This window comes from Bombus terrestris, chromosome 6, assembly GCF_910591885.1.
Source record: "Bombus terrestris chromosome 6, iyBomTerr1.2, whole genome shotgun sequence".
NCBI classification, from domain to species: Eukaryota; Metazoa; Arthropoda; class Insecta; order Hymenoptera; family Apidae; genus Bombus; species Bombus terrestris.
In genome coordinates, this window is record NC_063274.1 from 10,449,473 (window position 1) to 10,469,925 (window position 20,453).

At 36.4% G+C, this 20,453-nt stretch overlaps 3 protein-coding genes across 15 annotated transcripts in view; 1 reads left to right on the forward strand and 2 right to left on the reverse strand.

Annotated features, from left to right (window-relative positions):
• The window catches only part of LOC100650960 (fat-like cadherin-related tumor suppressor homolog), a 499,821-nt gene extending 494,669 nt beyond the window's left edge, over positions 1-5,152 (forward strand). For 4 of the 8 annotated variants that reach the window (XM_048406896.1, XM_048406898.1, XM_048406899.1 and 1 more), the window contains 4 exons: positions 126-459; positions 839-979; positions 1,298-1,444; positions 1,847-5,152. In XM_048406896.1, coding sequence (XP_048262853.1) covers positions 126-459; positions 839-979; positions 1,298-1,444; positions 1,847-2,397 — 1,173 coding nt within the window. In that variant the 3' untranslated portion in view covers positions 2,398-5,152. Of the gene's footprint in view, positions 1-125; positions 460-838; positions 980-1,297; positions 1,445-1,846 lie in introns of those variants that run through there. The other 4 variants (XM_048406897.1, XM_048406901.1, XM_048406902.1 and 1 more) reach the window with 4 other exon arrangements.
• Positions 5,153-5,412: 260 nt separating this feature from the next.
• Positions 5,413-8,741, reverse strand: LOC100648632 (heat shock protein 75 kDa, mitochondrial). Its single transcript, XM_048406904.1, has 13 exons — positions 8,584-8,741; positions 8,318-8,413; positions 8,175-8,257; positions 7,845-8,072; positions 7,558-7,724; positions 7,341-7,450; positions 7,196-7,269; positions 6,776-7,122; positions 6,539-6,686; positions 6,298-6,425; positions 6,055-6,230; positions 5,685-5,983; positions 5,413-5,604 (listed from the first exon to the last, which is right to left on the reverse strand). Exons 1-13 carry the CDS (start codon positions 8,702-8,704, stop codon positions 5,503-5,505), a joined length of 2,079 nt encoding a protein of 692 aa, XP_048262861.1. The 5' UTR covers positions 8,705-8,741; the 3' UTR covers positions 5,413-5,502.
• A 1,371-nt stretch (positions 8,742-10,112) lies between these two features.
• LOC100648747 (neurogenic protein mastermind) overlaps positions 10,113-20,453 on the reverse strand; it is a 248,205-nt gene continuing 237,864 nt past the window's right edge. For all 6 annotated transcript variants that reach the window (XM_012309465.3, XM_012309470.3, XM_012309469.3 and 3 more), the window contains one exon: positions 10,113-20,380. In XM_012309465.3, the coding sequence (XP_012164855.2) occupies positions 20,139-20,380 (242 nt within the window). In that variant the 3' untranslated portion in view covers positions 10,113-20,138. The remainder of the gene's footprint in view (positions 20,381-20,453) is intronic.

Consider the following 20,453-nt stretch of genomic DNA (forward strand, 5'->3'; position numbering starts at 1 on the left):
TATTTTTGCCTTTTTTTTTCTAATGGCGTTCTTTTTCTTGATTTGCGATCATCAGCCGATATTCCCTCTCCTGCGAGTGATGCGTGCATTGAGTTTAAGGTTTTTCGTGTGATTCTTTTTTGCAGAGAGAACCTCCCCAATGCCCTCCTAGACCCGCTTCCTATACTCCCAGCTCGAACAACGAGCCAGCCGCGTACGGTAACTCGGCAGCGGTGGCACTAAATAATCTAGACACGCTGCGAAGTTATGGCAGCGCCGGTGACGAGCTGGAGAATTTTCCGCCAGATTATTTGAGAAACCTAAATCGCAGCACACCTGTGCCCCCTCCGTCCTTAACCCTCGCTAACCCAGTCGGCGGAAACGCTACAGGCAGCGACACGGATAGTCTTCATAAGCCGAGCTGGCAAGAGCAGATGCAACTAGCTTCCTTCATCACGGATACGACAAAGATAAAAAATGGTGAGTAGTATGCGTCGCTGATTGCCCCGATTCATCGTAGCTTCTTACTTTTGTTTTCGCTTGTCGCATGCATTCGTGGGTGGAATTTATAGCTTGATCCATTGACTCGATCTCTCTTTTACTTATCCTATTCTCTGTGGTTCCTACTTATTTCTATCTCTCCCTTGTTTCTCTCGTTTAATCATTTCGTCGAACTTTCTCACCTTCCTTTATCGCCATTTTACGCCTTTGTCACTATCTTACATTCTACTTCTCGTTCTTCTGTCTGTTTCTCTTAATCGTTTCCCTCTTCTTAATACGAATGTCCGGAAACGTATGCTGACTTGGGCGTGTAGCGAATCGAATTAACATTGGTGTATCGTATTGTGTGCGCTAACAGACCTGAAACGAGCGAGCCCAGTGGTACCGGAGCTGACCACTGGAGGACTTCTACTAAATCCTTCTCGACGCGTGCCTCATGGAGGTGGGACCTCCGTTGCCTCCATGACGTCCATCGAGGATGATCCTCGTATAGTCGGTGGTAAGTCGAGATAGTAATGCCTGAAAGAACAGCCGAATACCTAAGGATACACATTTTGATATTTGGGTCGCTTCGCTTGTCGCTATCTCTTCTCTATCGGCTAGATTCTATTTTATTTTTTTTAATTTTTTTTTTTTACCCTTTATATAATACCAGGCAGACACTCCGCTTCCTTCTCTCTCTCTTTCTCTCTTTCTCTCTCTTACTCTCACTCTCACTTTCTTCTTTTCTCTCTTTCTCACTCTCGACTCCGTATCGCGACGTCAGATCGTCGCATGTAGCGTGTCGGAGTACAGTTGTTGTCTGCAATGCTTTTAGGGTATCACTGGGATTGTTCAGACTGGGTCAGGCCAAGCCAAAACCCCTTGCCTAATATCACGGAGGTGCCTGGAAGCGAAGTACCAGACTCGTCCAGCTTCCACAGCAATGAGAGTAACGAATCAAACACTCATCAGTTACCGTCAGGTGAGTACGCGACTGCATGTTTCGCAGTACAATTGCTTCCACTCGCGGCTAGTTGGAACAGTTTTAGTTCATTATGTCTGTAGACATATTATATGTAAGATAATATTAGGCGAGGCTATCGAATCTTTTGTTTCCTTTAAACGATTTGTCGTCTTAAATGGATAGTAGCTGTAGAAAGGGATGCATGTGACATAGCACTAAGGTAGACTTGGTGGTTTGTCTTTTTAACCTTCGATTGGTAGGGTGTAATATTTGTAATAAATCTTTATAATATCCAATGAAATTGATCTGCGACGTCAATTGTCTCCCCCTTTTTTTTCTCAGAGAGCTGCTTAGTATTTAATTCAATTGTCAATTATGAATGAATGGCGTTATTAAAATAACGAAATGTATTCGTTTTAGTGCACGGCTCTGTAGATCCAGCGAGGGACATCGAGACGTTGAACGAAGATCAAGAATCAGAGTACGTCGGGGACTCGGAATGCGGGACTGAATTTTCTGAGCAGTATCAGTGCGCGGAAACGCAACGTTTAAATCCCTTGGATAGCGGCGGCGAAGGAGAATACAAATATAAAGGTTCCGAAAGTTATCTCCGTCATCCGAACTCTTATCTACCGCATTACAACATCCACACGGACACGGAGAACGAAACAAATCCTTTGAATGGACGTCTTAGTACTTTAGAATCCGACGAGGAGGAAGATGATGTAGTGCCTTATGGTTTCCCAAGCACCCGACGCAACCGATGCCACAAGGGAGACGAGGTCGATGAGATCGGTTCGGTAATCACCACGCTCGAAGAGAGAAATTCATTATTGGGCGGTGCAACCAGCAACAGCGACTTATCAACCAACTTATGCGAAATTGACGATTCCGAATACGAGATCGCCGATCAAAAGAGCAATGGCCGCTTGTGGTTGTCGGGGAATGGTATCACGCAGACCTCGGTGTGACAAACAGTGGTGCCACGACTTGAGAACAGACTGATCGTGTTTTTTTGTGCTTCTTGAACAAAGACAGTGCGAATGTTATGTGAATATACGACGAAAAAATATTGTACATACGTATTATCGAATCAGAGGTAGAGAGAAAGATAGGAGGTCTGTACAGAGGCAGCTATGAATATAAGGAAATTGATGAATATGAGCTAATTAAAGAACGGTATGGAAATAATCACATACTGAGCCAACGGTGTGCGCCGTTCGCACATCGTACCTCAAATCTCCTATGTAGGTAGAGCTTAGGTACTCTAACGTACTTAATTCAGCGATCCTCGAAACAATTCTATTGAGCCGCAAGTATGAAAATGAACGTACATGTATCTGGGAACAATTATTGTTTTCATACGACACTTACGTTATATATTTCATGGTAATTAAAATAGGGCCATTTAACGAATTGGTAAGGAGTTGGTTACAAAACATTGCATATATCGAAGATGCATTCATTTTATAGACAAGTTACATTCTGACGATTTCATGATATATGGACCATTAGGAGTTTCGTTTAACGGTAAAACATCTTTTCAATTCTACCAGAGGGGATGAGGTTTAGTAAAAAAAAAATATATAATATACATATGTATATGTATACAATATTAAAAATATATGTATACATATATATCGTGACAACTATACGCAACTATTACGAGTAAGAAATTATCTTGATTAAGAATAAAATTTGTTACTTGAGAGAAGTAAATTTAATCACGACCGCGTTGTCAGACCAATGACTATTATTTAATGATCTATCGTTTAAATTTAAAACTTATCCACAACTATAATTCCACTGCAAAAAATACATAGGTACATTTATGTATTTTTACTATTTGCTAACCGACTTTATTTTGGTTACGTACGAAATAAACAGAAGGACTACTTAATAATATAGATATAAGTACAGCATAGTCTAGTGAGTAAATGAATTGACTCTAGTGAAAAAAACAATGCTCTGCTTCTAGGGCGAATATATGTGCATGTCTGCTGGCGTTTACTGCAGCAAAGCACAATAGTTAAAGAGATATGAAATATTTTTACTGTGATGATAATAATGTTTATACAATGATCAAATACTATGACTTGTATGATAATGATTGTAATATTAACTATCCAACGTTTTTTAAAAGAAAAGAAATTAAGGAATCGCGGAATATAGTATTCCATTTCCGCGCGTACGTATTGCTAAGTCAATGTTCTATTCGTTTAACTGCATCTATTTTATTTTCCCCCTCTTCTTTTCTCATTTCTTATTTCGAACTTTTCCTTCCATTAGTCACCATCAGTTCAACAGACATAACTGCATATATGGTGCTACTACTTACATCACGCTTTAACATTTTTATCTACTCGATAAGACTGCTCAGCAATGTGGATCGTACGCAATTCATCGACACTCTTATTATGAATTACATAGTTCTCACGCTGTTATTTTTCATCATGAAAATCTGTCCAAGTAACGATAATGAAACATTTTTTGAACTGCCAACTTAATAATAAATGCCGTACGAACAAAGGTATTTCCCTTGATTAATTTGTGTAGTTAAGCGTGACACACAAAGGGTCAAGAAACTGTTATTTCTGTGCCTAATGTCTTTTAAATACCGTGTACTTCCATACAAGATACGTTTTCTTTCCGTTGGACAAATTTTAGCGGCAGCTTAATTAGGAGAGGTGTACACTTTCTTTTTATACATGTAGAATTCTACTGGCAAATTTATTGTTTATGTTCCTGTTCTGTAAAGAATGCTAGCCATCTTATTCTACATTTAGTGGGATAAATCAGTAAACCACGTTAATAATAATGTGAAACAGGGTGACATATTCTTTTTTTGTTTTGACCAAGAGGAAAAGAAAATTGTCTTCTTCTTATATAAGTTTGAAACAGCTGTGCCTCTCCTTTCTGAAATTTCAATGCAATTACTTACACGGATACAATTGAACATAGACAATTTATTCTATATTAGAATGAAATATATAAGAATACTGTACAGTTTTAACTTAACAAATTGTATCAGAATCAACATCAACACGCAATGAAAATTTCAGTTTGCGTCGAAGCACAGCGAGGTTCGTAACTGTTAAGATTAGTTTTATATTTTACGGATTAACAATGAAGACATATTGGTTAAAGACTGTAAACTGATGCGGATGAAACGAGATCATCCATTTATAAATATTGTACCAATCAGTTTGTAATCACGTGGACGTTACAAAATATTTGGTTGTAAAGATAAAAATGAGGGAGCGCAATATTTTATAGAAGTTCTGACCGATTAGCGATATTAGGGTTTGGATGAAACGTTTTCGTAAAGTAGGATTTAATAATTTCGCACTATTAATGGTTTAAGCAATCGGAATTGATCGAAACGAATATATTTCATTTGTGTGCGTTTACTTTTTTTATTTTTCGAACTACTTATTATGGATCTTTATACTTGATTATAACTTATAAAATAATAAATAGTTCCACTTATTTCTTATTTTATTGTAACTTGCCATAATTATACGACAATGAAGAATGTAGGAAATTAAACACGAGAAAGATGTGGGTACAACTTCCAAATTCACCGCAACTTAGCCCTGCTAATAGGATACATATCGATATCATGAAATCCTTCAAACAATGAGGAACTTGACTTGTTATAATTAGAAGGCTATAATTAATTTGTACAAGATCAACCTATTGTAATAAATAATACAATCTTGCCTACGTTTTCTCTTATTATATTAGTTCCAAAACCATTAGCACACGAAGTATAAAAGTATAGAAGTTACTATGCCATTACCAGTCTCAAATGATTCCTTTCCATATCTCAGTTTATTAATTAAGGTGAATGGAACAATGAAAGTAATAAAATACATAAAATAATTTATTCTATAATAAATATGAATATGAAAATGACAAATATAAATGATAATACAATGAATCTTTTCCCTTTCGAAAAAATAGGTTTTAATCGTAGAAAATTCTACAATGGCCAATTGTTTTATTTGAAATGTTCATATATACAACATATTGGTAACTTATTAAACTATATTTTTGCAAATAGTTTATGTAAATTAATGTTCCTCTAATGCTGCAATCAGCAATTTATTCAGAGACGCTAATAATATACGTGGGTTATCAATTAAACCAGCTTCTACCATACTGTTCGTGAATAACTGAAACAGATTAAGAAGAGATTTAGAACACATAAAATCCGAGGCTATCAAAAATAACATAATAGATCATAACATAATACCTGTTCTATGAGAAGATCTGCTAATTTTGTATTGGTGTTCATTAATTGGCAAAGCTTTTTAATGAGGGAATGATTAGGATTTATTTCCAAACATGGCTGAAGCAAGGAGTAAAGCATTTCACCTTCTATTTGACGTGTTTGTAGGCGGCTAAAGTGTCTTGCACTTGCCATCTCTGGAAGTGTAACAACACACGGATGTGACTCAAGTTGAGTCGTTGTTTTAATGTCATGAGCCTTTCCGTGCAAAATTTTCTTCATATATGTTATAAGTTTGTCAATTTCGCCTTTATTAATAATACCTAGACAAGAAAAAATATTAAAATAGAATAATTTAATACAAATTCGAAAGCCATTCAGACATATCACGTACCAGGACTATCACATTTTGAATTACGTAACTCATCTTCAATAGAAGTTAACTTATGCGAGTTAAACTCTTTTAAGTGTAAGAAAATCACATCGTCATACGCTTCATAGCAAAATAGTACTTCAATATTCCGTTTCTTTAGAGATTCGTAATATGGTGATTGTTCAGCTAAGCTTCGGCTAAAATTAAGAAGTAAATACAAATATTGCCATAATAATTTATAGTAGGGAAAAGTAATTAACTTACCTTGGTGCTAATAGATAATAGATCTTCTCTTGACTAGAAGGCATTCGTTTGCAGTAATCTTCTAGATTTATTAATTCCTCTGGTGGCATTGCAGATGATTGGAATCGTAAGAGTTTAGCGATGTCTTCCTAATAAACAATAACACAAGAACCAAACAAAGAGATATATAATAAAAACTATTACAGAAGCGATGAAAATAATATCTACATATATTAGTAAAAAAGATATATATATATGTTACCTTTTCTGTTTGAATATCAGTGCTTACAATACCTTCTTTTAAAAAGATATTGTAATCTTTATAAAATTTGTTGTAATCTTCAGTATATTTCTGAGATTTCTCATTCAAAAATTTTAAGATTCGCGTGGTTAGAACATTACGTAATTTCCTACATTAAAAGTTAAAATAAATAAATCAAATTAAAATGATTACAACCATTCATATAACATTACATATTTTAATCAACTTTTGTCTTACCCAATTAAAGCACTATTCTGCAATAATTCACGACTTAAATTAAGAGGAATATCTTCAGAATCAACTACTCCTTTGATGAAACGCATCCATTTTGGCAAAATATTTTCGGCCTTATTGTTAATTAAAACTTTACGGCTATATAACGAAACCCCACTTGTTTCACCTTTCGTGAAATCAAATAATGGTGGCTTTTGTTCTGGGAAATATAATAACGCCCTTATATTAAGTGGAACATCGGTCGAGTAATGTAATATGAATCGCGGAGCATCGAAACAGTTCCCAATAAACCTATAGAACTCATTATGTTGTAATGGTGTAATATCTTTTGGATCAAGCATCCATAATGGCTGAAAGAATACATATAGCTACACAATCCAATATAAAATATCCTGGGAAATGTAATCATTTCTTCTATCATACCTGCAGGGTATTAACTCTTTTGCCATTAACATAAATAGGACTACTGATAAAGTTGCTGTACTTCATGATGAGACCTTCGAAATATTAATAGATTAGTCAATAATCTAAAAATAAATAAACGTATGAAAATGTTTAAACCGCATACTATTAATTGTGTTGTCATCGCTATAATTCCGGCAGTCGAGATTCAAGTGTATAACAACTTTAGTTCCAGGTTGAACTCCCTCAGCCTTTGAGATTTTAAATGTATCAGAACTGAATAATAATTTATGTTTTAATAATATATACATATACCTTACCATATTTCATAAAAGCAAACATTTTTAATTATTAAATTATTTATTAAAAAGTACTCTTTTTACCCATCAGAAATCCAGCAAAAGCCTTCAGCATCTGGTGCATATGATTTTGTAAACACTTCTACTTTATCAGCAACCATAAAAACACTATAGAAGCCAACTCCAAATTGCCCAATAATTTGTGACATATCACCAGTATCTTGTTTCTCTTTTAATTTTTCTAAGAAAGCCTATATTAAAGAAAAATTTACATGATAAAATAAAAAGTTTCTGTGTAATATGGCTAAAATTGTAAAACATATGTAGTATATAATTAATTCATTTTAATCGGTATTGTTAATTATACTTACTCTAGAACCAGATCTAGCTATAGTTCCCAGATTTGATACCAGTTCTTCATGAGTCATACCAATTCCTGTATCCTGAATTATAAGTGTTCTATTTTGTTTATCAGTACCAATATGAATTTCCAAATTTCTGTCACCAATAATATTTGCAGCTTTAGAATCACTTAAGCGCATATATCTTAATCTTTCAAGTGCATCACTTGCATTAGAAATTAATTCACGTAGAAATACCTTTAAATCAAAGTAAAAGAGGAAAATATTTTGTGATTAAATGTTTATTTCCTAGAAATTAGGTAACATTAAGATAATAGCATAAGATAAGGGCAATGTTACCTCCTTATTTGAATACAAGGACTTTGCAACAATTTGTAAAAGCATCCGTGTTTCTGACTGGAATTCATGTTTGACTCCTTCCTCTAAAAAAATTAAAAGGTGTTATATAAAAAATATATTTTGAATATTACATGTGCAAATACCTGTAGGTTTTTCCACATCTCTTATAATATTATGAGTTTCTGTGGTTTGTGTCGCTGCCTGAGAAGAATAGCTTTGTGCCAGAGTGTCAGCTATACCTATACATTCAAAAATCAATTATTTTATGTATATAGAAGGTAATTATATAAATATTATATTAAATTCATATTATAGGATTAAGGAAAACATGTTCACATAACCTTAAAATGTACGCAATTAAAAAAATAATATAGAAATGAAAATTATATGACGTGAAAAATACACAAACCTGAAAACCGCTGACATTGTTTTCCTAAAATTCGTCTTTCGCTGCTAAGACTTAACGGTCTTGTAAGGTTTCTTCCGAATTTAATCGCGAACCTCAATCTATGAACGGTAGACATAGCCATGCTTTCGAAATAACTAGAACGCTGCTAACATTGACATCGCACGGAATTGGTCCAAAGCCAGGCGCTTACCGGCGATTCGAAAACGTGCGGTAAAACGCTCCATGGTACCACGAGCACATACATATAAGATTTTGGTCATTTGGTTGATCATTTTCACACAAGAAGAATTGTTTTAGCTCCATTGGTCGAGTAACAGAATTAAATTATTGTAAAATGATACAATTACACAAATTATTACACATAAGTTGTAAAATTGTACAATTATTGTAAGCTTACCAATAAACAAAACGTTTAATTATATAAAATCCTTCCAACATGCATAATCCTTAAATCCTGTCCAATTCCTATTAGTTTAAGGAATAAATTATTAAAAAATGATCAAGAAGTTCGAGAAAATTGGTAAGTATTGTTAAGTATTAAGAAAGTATTCAATTAAGAGTCATAAGAAGTATTAGAAATCTTCCAAAATTCCAGAAAATGACACCATTTTCTGAGAAAATCCAAGAGCTGAAATTTGCCGTTCGAGCCACAAATCTGTCAGCCAAAATAGCGATTTTGTATCAATAGAACATGATAGCATAGGAGGTGATGCGACCTCGGCCATTGTTGGAAATAACATCATATTCTAAAAATTTCTCAAAACCGAAATTTTCAACTGATTAACAAATTTTTCGACCGACTCGCGATTTTGTATCAAGAAATTATAACATAAAAGATAGCACTATTTCGTTAAATGTTAGGATTTGATGTCATTTCTCAGAATTTTCGAAAACTATTCCTTTTTAAATTTCGCGCGTTTTTAACTATTTCCTGAGTTCACCTTTTGATTTTGTATGGGACTGTATAGCGAAAAGGATACTAAATAATAAGACTGTTAGGTGGTGTTAAACTATCCTTTATATATTATAAACTATTATATACTATTATACTATTATAAAAAGATGATCATACAGAAGCTGGCACATTCTATTATAAAGTAAAGTAAGATATTCTATTTATTTTGTAATGTGATTTTTTAATTGAAATATTACAATATGAATTTCATTAAAATGCAAATTACTAAATGTAAAAATAAATAATCATGATTAGACTGTGGATTTTGATATGCAGTCGTATTTTTGAGAACATCTGTAAGTAAAGTAGTAAAAAAGCAAAATCTCGGTAGAAAATTGACTTACCTGTCAAGTATTAGGTCAGATGATTCATTTCTGTTCTGTTGATCTCTGAAATTGTCTCTCATGTAAAATATTTATAACATTGAAGCAAAACCTAACTTTCTGCATTACGTATACAAACTGTTCAGTAATTGAATTTAAAAACTTTGGTTTTTGTTCTAGTTCTAAAAAAATTACTTGAATACTAGGATAGGAAGTAAAGTGGGATGAAATTAAAGTAAATTAAACACAGGTTATGGCATATAAATTTGTTTATTATTATTATCTGTATAATATATTTGAAACAATATCATTCTACAACATTGCATAAAAATATACAAAGACATGACAAAATGTCTTGACTCTCGTTTGATAAAACATGTTTATGAATAATTTGATCAGCGTTGCACCGCTATCAGATTTAACTAAATTCATTCATTTAATAGGTCACTTTCGAATTACATTATATTAAACCGCTATTTATTTTTTTCCTTTTTTCCTTTTCTTTCTCTTAATGTCCTCACTTAAAGGATTCGTCGACGAATCTAGGGCAAAACCAAATAACCTTCCGTGTTTTATTTAGAACTGCCGTTCGCACGTAACATACGATGAAACAAAATAAAAATTAGAGTTCACGACTTTTAAGTGGGCGTAGTTCCCATTTGATAAACACTTATAAAATAACTCGATATAAACAGGACCTATAGTGATATAAACGATTATTTAGCCTGTTTATGTTCTTTCTTATGCAATGAAAGAATGTATGGCCCAATAAAAAAAAGGAACGTTCATTCTCTGATCACGCGTCTATTTATCGTGTGCTTAAAGCCAAGAGAAGTCTAAGTGATCCGAGATAAATTGAAACGGAGGAAAGAATTCAAAAACCGCGCGTTCATTATCTTTTAGAATGCACGCGTCGTATTAGAAGTGTAACGAAATTTACTAGAACCGGAAACGAAGCGCAACCGTAGACGAAGAATTCGCTTCGAGTGCGTCATAAACATGTTTAGAGAGTACATAGGCCAGAAATAAAAGTAAAAGGAAGGAAGGAACGAATGAATGAACGAAAAAAAGGAAATAATTAAAAGTCGACAAAAAGAAAACACGAGAGATGAAGAAATAGAATCGGTGTCTTGAATGTATGAACGAAAACGGTGATCCTTTTCCCACTGTGGCCTTTGATGAAAATTGAAATCGGCTCAGATTTAGCAACACTATCATCCGAATACAATTATTATCTTGCTTTTGAGATCATTGGCCGAAGGATAACAATGGTAATTATAATATTAATAATGATAATAGTAATAAGTAATAATAATTAATAATAATAATAAAATAATAATATGACAATAATAATATGATAATAATAATAGTTACTTAGAAATAATAATAATAGTAATAAAAATAACTATCCGTAAACTATCCTTTACCAAGGGAGATATTACCCATTAGCTTATGTACATAATCTGTGTATATGATTTCTCATTTCTCTTCCTCCGTTCTCCGTCTTAAATTACGAATTATTACAATAATTCACTATCGAATTCGCTTCGATCAGCAACATAAATAACTATAACGCAACACTGTCTTCTTCCTTTCATCTTTTTTTTCTGTTTTGTTCGTTTATTTACAGGCATTGTTTCCCTCGCGTCTCCATCCAATCAACGCGTGTCCACTCACTCTCTATTTCTAACTCTTTCTTTATCTCTTATTGTTTTGCTCTTTTTCCCCCTCGTTTGTTTCACTACTGTTTTATTGCTACCTCGTCTCGTCTCTCTCTCTCTCTCTCTCTCTCTCTCGGTAAACCGATCTGCTTTCACGTGTTCGCGAACGGAAAGAAACGGCGAAGCGTAAGTTTCACGGCACGGATCATCGAAAACTATATCGGCGAACACTCGCGAAGAATCTGCTTCATTCGAGTCCCCGGGATGATCGCTTGCTGCGCCCTCTTTTTGACTAAAACTTCCGCGCGACGAACAATGCGCCCTCTATACGTACGCGCATCTAGTTATCGTTACAGCATTAACAATATAGTATATCACAATCTCGTTAAGAACAATAGCATGAAGAAAGAGTATTGATTCTGCGTCGATTGATCTGCGGCGAAAGCGCTAGCACGTTCATCCCGTTTCGCGTATGATTCTTCTTTACCCTTCCTATCGTATTATTTTCCTTAATTCACAATTGTAATTAAAGAATTTAGAATTTCAATCAACAGAATTTTAATCAACATCGATATTATTCGCTTCTTGCTCTACATTATCTTTCTCCCGTTCTTTTTTCTTCTAGTTATATATCGATTCATCCTATCCATTCATAAAATAGTGACTTTCAATAATTAATTTTTTAAATTTTCTCAATCATTAATTATTTCGTTCCGTTTTATTTCGCAAGATTGTCACTGTGCACGCCCGTTACGTACCGTCACGGACCGTATCCTATGACCTGTTCGAAGCGATTTCTCGCCGAGAAGGGAGAGAAACGGCTTTCGTTTGCATTCTCGATCCCCTCTCGCGCGCAATTCGGTCGAAGAAGAAAACATCAAGACTCTGTGGCGCGGCGGTGTTCGCCGATTATCCGTCAGCCGCAAAAATTACAGTCACGTGCTTCGCTCGCTTTCTCTTTGTCTCTACCTACCTCCCACCAACCGCATACTGACTTACTACACGCTATTTACAATATACGACGAAGGAAAAAAGAAACCGATACGTCGCTATGCTTCTGTCGCCGTGATTCTGAGTCGTCGTCGTAGCCATCGTTGTTGGTCAAATATTATTTTATCGCATTTATCGAAACCTCCTCGCGTATTATAAATACTGATCCCTCAAGCATTATTCTGAATTGTATTCATTTACCGTGAGATATATATAATCAATTGGTTCATTCGAAGGAATTGTCGAGAAAAAGATATCTATATATATATATGTATATATATAGATATGTGTGTGTGTATATATGTATGTATAGCTATATACTATATGTATAATTATTATATTCTCAAACTCGTTGAGTCACCCTCTGCTTTTTCTCGCCTCTTCCTCTCGTTGAATCGATTTCGTTGTTGCAAAGAACAGTCTCTTCGAATTGAAAATTCGCTATAGTTCTATAACCTCGACAAACTGAGAGTTTTAATAATTAATTCGGTATTCACGTTTAAACTTGAATATAGTTTCTGATATAAGAAATAGGAACACGTAAAACCGATCGTTCATTAAAACGCAAATTGAAATAAAATTTTCGAGGATATACGGGTGTTCGTCGTAGAGACTGTCCTTGGAAAAAACGAAATTCCCTGGATGACGGTACATGAGTGAGGTGTATGAAAAAGAGGTTTCGATGTTTGCGACAACCTCGACGACTGTTTTTCGTATTCTTGTAAAGAGAGGATCAGTAGAAAATCATCTAATCGATGCTCTACACAAAAGGCAAGCGAGTATAAAATAAACTGGATACAAGAACCACGAGTTGGTTTTATATAACCTTGAAATATAGGTGTACCGTCCAATTTTTCACATTTTTATACTCCATTTTTTTTTTCTTTCTTTCTTTGTTCTCTCGCAATATATTGAAATTATATGTGTATGTTTTTATTGTTACTGTTTCTTCTATGTCAAGAACAAGAACTTAGAAAATATCTCGATACTTTTACTCTCGCTGACTTTTACGACGAAGGATGATCAACGTTTCAGATCTGTCGCCGTTTTAGGGAAAAAACGACTGTGAGTTAACAAACATGTTCCTTCTAATCAAAATATTTACCGTTACGTTGGAAATTAAAAAATCATATCTTCTCGTCTGTTTCAACAGATAATTCGCGAGATATTTCCGGAAGTTTGTTTTACTCTACTGTACTTGGACTCGAGATTTTTACGCGATCCAAACGTCTTCAGTGTTTACGTAATTTGTAGTTGCTAGAATGTGCAACTTCGAAACGAGAATTTGTCCTAATCCAGAATAGTTACGTGAACTCTGCCTTTCTCGATCGCAAAGGTCAGTTAATTGATAGTTTCACCACAGATTTTTCATGAGCCATTCGGTGTTGTGTATATAGTGGAGCGTTGCGTGCTCTGTCGATGTCGACCAGTGGATCGTCATTGCACTTACATGTTCTATCAATGAAATTTGCAAACTATTACAAACCGAATATATTATTCTATTTCACTTTTGTCGTTTATCTTTAGTAATACTTATTTCTTACTTTCATCTCAAATAGTCGTAACCTACTGGAAATGGAAGTAAAGGAAAGTAAGATTGCCCTAACAAATTCATTTTCTTATATCGTTCATTATATACAACATCTAATGAACTAATTCTCAAAATCATGGACTTTGGTGAAAAACGATTGGCCCACTCGAATTTGTATGAAAGAAAAGACTTATTAATCACAGTACAGCTTGCACAATATGCACATTGGTATATAGGACGACACTTAACCAAGGATATAGTTATCAATACGATCAGATTATAAATCAATCCCTTTTTCACCTTGGCATACTTACATAGAATTGCGAATCTAAGATCGACGACTTTATTCAAATACTAATACTATTTGGATTTTAAATAATATTTAATAATTACAAAAGCATGGATAAACTTTGGTTGACAAATCTTAACGAGGTTCTAAATAGATTGAAGGTTCTCGAGCGAATTTCGAAATACTAAATCTCGATAGGTAGAGTGACACAGTCAATTCTCCAAATATCAATTTCGGAAGCTATCTAAAACAAAATTTAATAAACGAATAAATCAAAACAAAACTTCGAATTAACAGGATATTCTAATAAAACAGAAACTAAAAATACGATTCTATTATGACACGATTTACATGAACGTAATTCTACGAACAACCCAAATCGATCAACGAAACACGATACAAAAACAAATTACTATGTATCTTCTAGATACATATGATCCTCCGTGACCTAAAACTCAACTGAATCTACTGGAGTTACTGCTCACAAGAATCATAATCCGATGCCACAGAAATATTTCTCCATCACCATAGACATCTGCTCTATCCGAGGGAAATTCTCCCGTAAAACCGTAAGAGTCCGTTTAGAGCTCTACCCTTATGCCACGATAGTAATTTCACGAGGAGCCAAGGCCGGCGAATTGACATTTTCGGGTTGGCTTCCCTCCTCTTTCCTTTTCTCTCTCCTCTTGTAATCCTTATCCCTCATCGCTGCTCCTACACTCGCTCCTATTTTCAGTCTGGTCTCTCCCTAACCGTGATATTGATCCTCCGCCCCTTTCCGCCCCCGCGTTCGTCGCGACCGTACGCGTTAGGCCGCCGCCGTTCGACCTAGTGTCGGAACGTCGAGGTGCAGATGAAAATGTCGTCTTCGTAGAAACAATGAATTTTATGAGTTAACCGATTCACCTATGAGATAACAATCAAAGTGGTTCCTCCTCTCACGGAGAGTAATACCGTAATATTTGTTAATATAGAAATGTTCGATGAGGAACGAGGATTAACACGGAACGCGAGGAATCCGCTTAGCAACAACAGCCTCGAAGGAATCGATAATGAGTGAAGTTTCGTTAGGATTATCGCGCAAACAGTGTGGATACGCTTCGCGTGCGCCACCACCGGATCAGTCAGGATTCGCTATTTTCATTTGGTCTCTCTGTCTCTTTTTCACCGTGTCGATCGATGAGCGCTATCGTGAATTTTTCAGCGATCGCCGGTAGTGTCCTCGAGCAGAAACGCATCCGCCTCCGATTCTCTCCGGAGAGAATCGATAAAAAGGTGAGCACTTCGAAAAATGGCCCAATCAGAGGGAAAATCTGTGTAGGCATGAAACGATCCCCGAAACGTTTAGTTCGATTGCACGAGAGACGTGTGAACATTGGAAGTACCTATAATACCGTAAAATGAATGGAAGATGCGAAATGGTTAGGATCGCGGACAGATCGATGAGACTCTGGTTGGTCCTGCTCTGTGCCGCTTTCTGGCTGTTGTTCTATGTAGGAACTGTGTTTCGATTATATTCTTCGCGTGTAAATAACCGACATTGAAACGCGTTAAACAGTTCGATGGATCGCGGGTTTAACACGAGTCGACAATTAGCGAAGTTACGGGGAACCCGGCAAACAGTACCGCTTTATCGACATTTATGGCGCGTCCTGCACGCGTTGTTTATCATTGGGAATGAAATTTCATCGAGTTACACGGTCGATTTCTCCCGTTTTAATCTTTGGTTTCTCCGTTTGTTGTTGTTGTGTTGGAAAATGGAAAATCGATTTGGAAATATACGACTCGTCGTGAGATGAGACGATAATATTATCCAGAAGCGAAGTAAAGAAACGATTGTAGGAACTCAACGCTTTTTATTAATAACAGTTCGAAATTCAACATGAACTTTATTCTATGCGAAATGCCCGTGTATCATATAAAGTTATAAATATTATAAATAATTAGGTATATATTTATCCGGCACGAGACTCCTCGATGAACTGACACATACCCGGGAGCCTTTCTTTTATTTTGTCCGCTCCGGCTGAAATGTCGTCTAACCGACATCGACTGTCGACAGTGCAAGAGAAAACAGTTCGATCGTTGTTAACTTTTTTCATGGATCTTATTTCAATCTTTATGTCCATTTTTCTCTTTCATTTTTTTCCCCTAAAACGTGGAAGATCGAGTGGCATACTCACGAGGACCGGAAACACATTTTGTATGCATCGCGTAAAGATTTTCGTGAAAATAATAAAGATTAGAACTGTTAGTCCGGTATTCTGTCACGAAATAATTCGAGGCACTGATGTCTCACTTTCTCCATTGTTCTCTCTCGTTTTGTCGTGTGTATAAAAAGGAAAAACGATCCACCGCGACAATCGACACCACTGCACGCTTTTTTACTCTCTTTTTGGTTGGTCCCTAATGCTCTCTTTCTCTCTCGCATTCTCGCATTCTCTCGCTTTCGTTCGTCCACGAAAAAACGTATGTATATTCATTACTTCTATTAAGAATCATGGAAAAAAGCAAAGAGAACAGAACAACCACGTGTGGCGACTTCGTTACTCTCATCACTATGCTTGATTCTCTCCGTTTACATCATACGTCCTCATTAAATCAACGTGACACGATCAGAGCACCTGTCCCTTTCGTTCCCCCCATTTTTTTAATTATTATTCTTTCTCCACATTTTTCGCTTTTTTTATGTCGTTTTTTTTTCATTCTTTAGATTATGTTTCATGGCCCCAATATTTTACAAGACAATAAATGACGTCGTTTCGTCCGATTCAACAAAATTTCTTCCTTTATTTATTTTTATTTATTTATTTTACGTTAAAAAAAAAAGGAAACGCGCGGCGCGCGTACTGTCTTCTTTTTGCTAATTTTCGCATGACACGAACATGCTCGAAATCGGAGACGCGATCTCCATTCGAGCGCTGAATATAACTGCAACTGACGAGCGAAACTCCAATCGGAAAGTATTCGTGCACGCTTTTCGGCGAACGGTCGAGGATTATTTTACTTTTCGTTACTTTCCTGCACTCTCGTTTCTCTGCTGTCTTTCTTTTCTACTTTCTACCGGGTGTCCCGTATATTCACTCGGTGTTCTTGAATTCTAGTGCGTCTATCTTATCTCGATGGTTACCTCGTAAACTTTGTTTTTTCATCTATTTCGACCTTTCTTTCTCTCTCTCTCTTTTTCTAGAAACGATAGTTTTGATTAGACGAACCGTGAATCTCTATACTCCATTTTCATTATCTATGGAATGTATTTACTATTTGGAAGATTAGTCGCGAACCCGCCATCTGGTGACGATGAACTGTAGCTCGATACATTTCATAAATCACCGTATCAATCGAACATTTCGCATGAATTCTGACTGAAAATGGATCAAACGATAAGTACTAATGTTATCCTGTTACAACGATTCTTGGTATTTCGAAAGAGCCGAAAAGAACCGGAATATCCACGAGAAGAGCATTCGGTTCATCGTACCAAGAACGATGTTCGCAGCTGACCGTAATTATTTCATGTGCAACCTGTCGAATTCGGCGACAGAGCACATTCTATGGAACTAAAACTCAATAAATACGCTCGGATCGAGGAAATGTGCTTTATCGCCGCGAAACACACATACACAATCACGCGTTGTCTCATTCTTTCTCACCGATTCATTCGTTTCATTTTTTCGCACCAATTATATTCTTTTTCCCATATTCTCAAATATTCTATCTCTTTCTATTTTCATCCGTATCACTATTTCTCGCCATTTGCTCTTGAATCGTGCGTTATCATCGATTACTATTATCATTATATATATAATATATATATAATTTATATATATATATATATACATATATATATTTATATATATATAATATATATATAAATATATATCTATATATATATATATGTATAATATTCACCTATATCGTAGGGCTCTTAAATTTTAATCGGCTAAAGTTTGCGAACTTATCGTCCTGAATTTTCTTCTAACTCGTATGTGTACGTGTATGTGTATGTGTGTGTGTGTTTATGTAATCGTGTATTTTTATGTACAGTCAAGATTGTAACTTATCCCGTAGCAACACTAACACTGCGTTCTTAGGAAGGGTTTCTTCATTCTCTCCCACTCTTACTCGCTCCGTCTCTTTCTCTCCTCATCATCAAACGCGACGCGAACCCTGCGAGACGTGGACCGATCGATCGGGCCGAAACACTGGCCCGTCGTCGCAGGCCACGATGTAATTCATCGGGAATCGAATAATATATCTCATAATTGACTTTCTGTTAATTGTAGAATACGCGATCGTTCGCGGCATCGTTTAAATACGCTATTAACTCTAGCAATTGTCATTATTGTAATAATGTAATTAGCTGTAAATCGAAGTTCAGCGACGGTCGAATGTCGACTCGTTCAAGAGAATCGACGATTCAATGTTCTTTCGCTCGATCGTCGACCGAAAGGATAAATGGAACGTCATTGTAACAAAAACGACGACACGATCGATCGTGAACCGACGATTATTAGGACGATATTTTCTTTTGTTCGCCTATCTGCTGACGATTCTCGATCGTGGATCATCGCGTGAAAAATCAAGAGAAAGAATTCTACCGTTGGTCGTTTTGTGGAGTGCGCGTCGAAGTCACCGCGCAGTGTCGTCGACGCGTGCACTCGAGAGAGAAAGATCGATCGATCCTCACTCCGGTGCGACCGTCACTGCGAAAACTTGAGAACATGGGGAGCAGCGAAAGAAAAAGGATTCGAACATGCCACTTACATGGCGATTAAACGTCACTATATATCTTATTATATGTGTATATGTAATATAAAACGTTTGCGGAGCAACGAACGACGGGACGAATTTTTACGCGTGCCTCTTGATTTCCCACGCTGTCGACCGTCCGCTGGTTCTATTTCGATCTATTTACCTCTCTTTTTCTTACTCTCTTGTTTCTGCTGCTTCTTTGATCGTTTATCGTTTAAGAAATTAAATTTTACTAAAAGATGATTGCCTAGAAGAATAGTCGCCAGCCGAAGGATAGCTGCCGAAAATGCACTACGACCGGTTTCCATGCAAGCGAGACGTCGAACCGGATGCCCTCTGACGAACGAATTTTTCAACTCGCGCACCCTCTATCGTCCGCAAGCCGAACATCGAACAGTCTAAGGAAACCTACTACACGTATGGATCTATCATATACACGTGTCGCGATACCGACCGTCATTTACTTCTGGTTCGACCGGATCAAACACCCCGACTATATGTTTTCAAATTAGATTAATCGATGAACATGTCTGATCATCGGAGGACGCGCGTTACAGGTAACCGTGATCGTCGCGGTTCGACGAGTAGTCGTCACAACACGGAAATCAATAATCTTATGTCTCCTCGCCCCCTTTCACTCGTTTCGTTTACTTTCGACTCCGTTCACAGTCCATTCACCGCTACAATTTTGCCATATTACCATCAAGACTAACAAATGGTACGATCACGTTCCGCGAAGCCAGTAAACCTGTTAACTTTTACCAACTAATTTTCTTTCGATGCGACGATTACGTCTCGTTGTTATTCATCGATCTCGAAGGAACTATTAAACGAATTATCAGCGCAGCACGCGACGAAGAATGCTGCGCGTGCAGTCAAAGCGAGTCTACTTATGGACGTAAGCATTTTTTTCAGGGGGTGATCGATCCTAGCGCGTGTATGTATCATTGTACGTCGTTCTTTTTCACATTTTCACTTTTCTTTGCGTTTTGAACCGGTCTTTGAGTGAATTAAAATCCGATTTTCCGAATAGACCGCGATAGGCGTGGTCTTACAGAATATCGAGGTTGAAGCCCGCCGTAGAGTCGAGGGAATTCAGCAGTTCCTGAGCGCTGAAGTTCGACGTGTCTCCGGTCGGAAGGTTCTCCAGAAATTCGAGGCTAAAGTCCGCTGCGGCTACGGAAGGGTCCGTAGTGGTGGCCGGCGGTTGCGCATGTTGCTGTTGCTGTTGTGACAGGCTGCGCACTCCTGGACTACCAGCACCGTACTGTTGATGCGGGTGCAGGGGAGAACCTGCAAGGAAATCGTTTGATCGTGATTGATAACGAACAGATGATTTTATGATAATGTATAAGGAGGATGAATA

Excerpts from the sequence above, each read along its gene's own strand:
- LOC100648632 (XM_048406904.1), bottom strand. The coding sequence starts at position 8,704 with ATGGCTATGTCTACCGTTCATAGATTGAGGTTCGCGATTAAATTCGGA. Across the intron at positions 8,258-8,317 it reads AGATGTGGAAAAACCTACAG|AGGAAGGAGTCAAACATGAA; the intron begins GTATTTGCACAT and ends TAATTTTTTTAG. Across the intron at positions 5,605-5,684 it reads CAGATCTTCTCATAGAACAG|TTATTCACGAACAGTATGGT; the intron begins GTATTATGTTAT and ends AATCTGTTTCAG.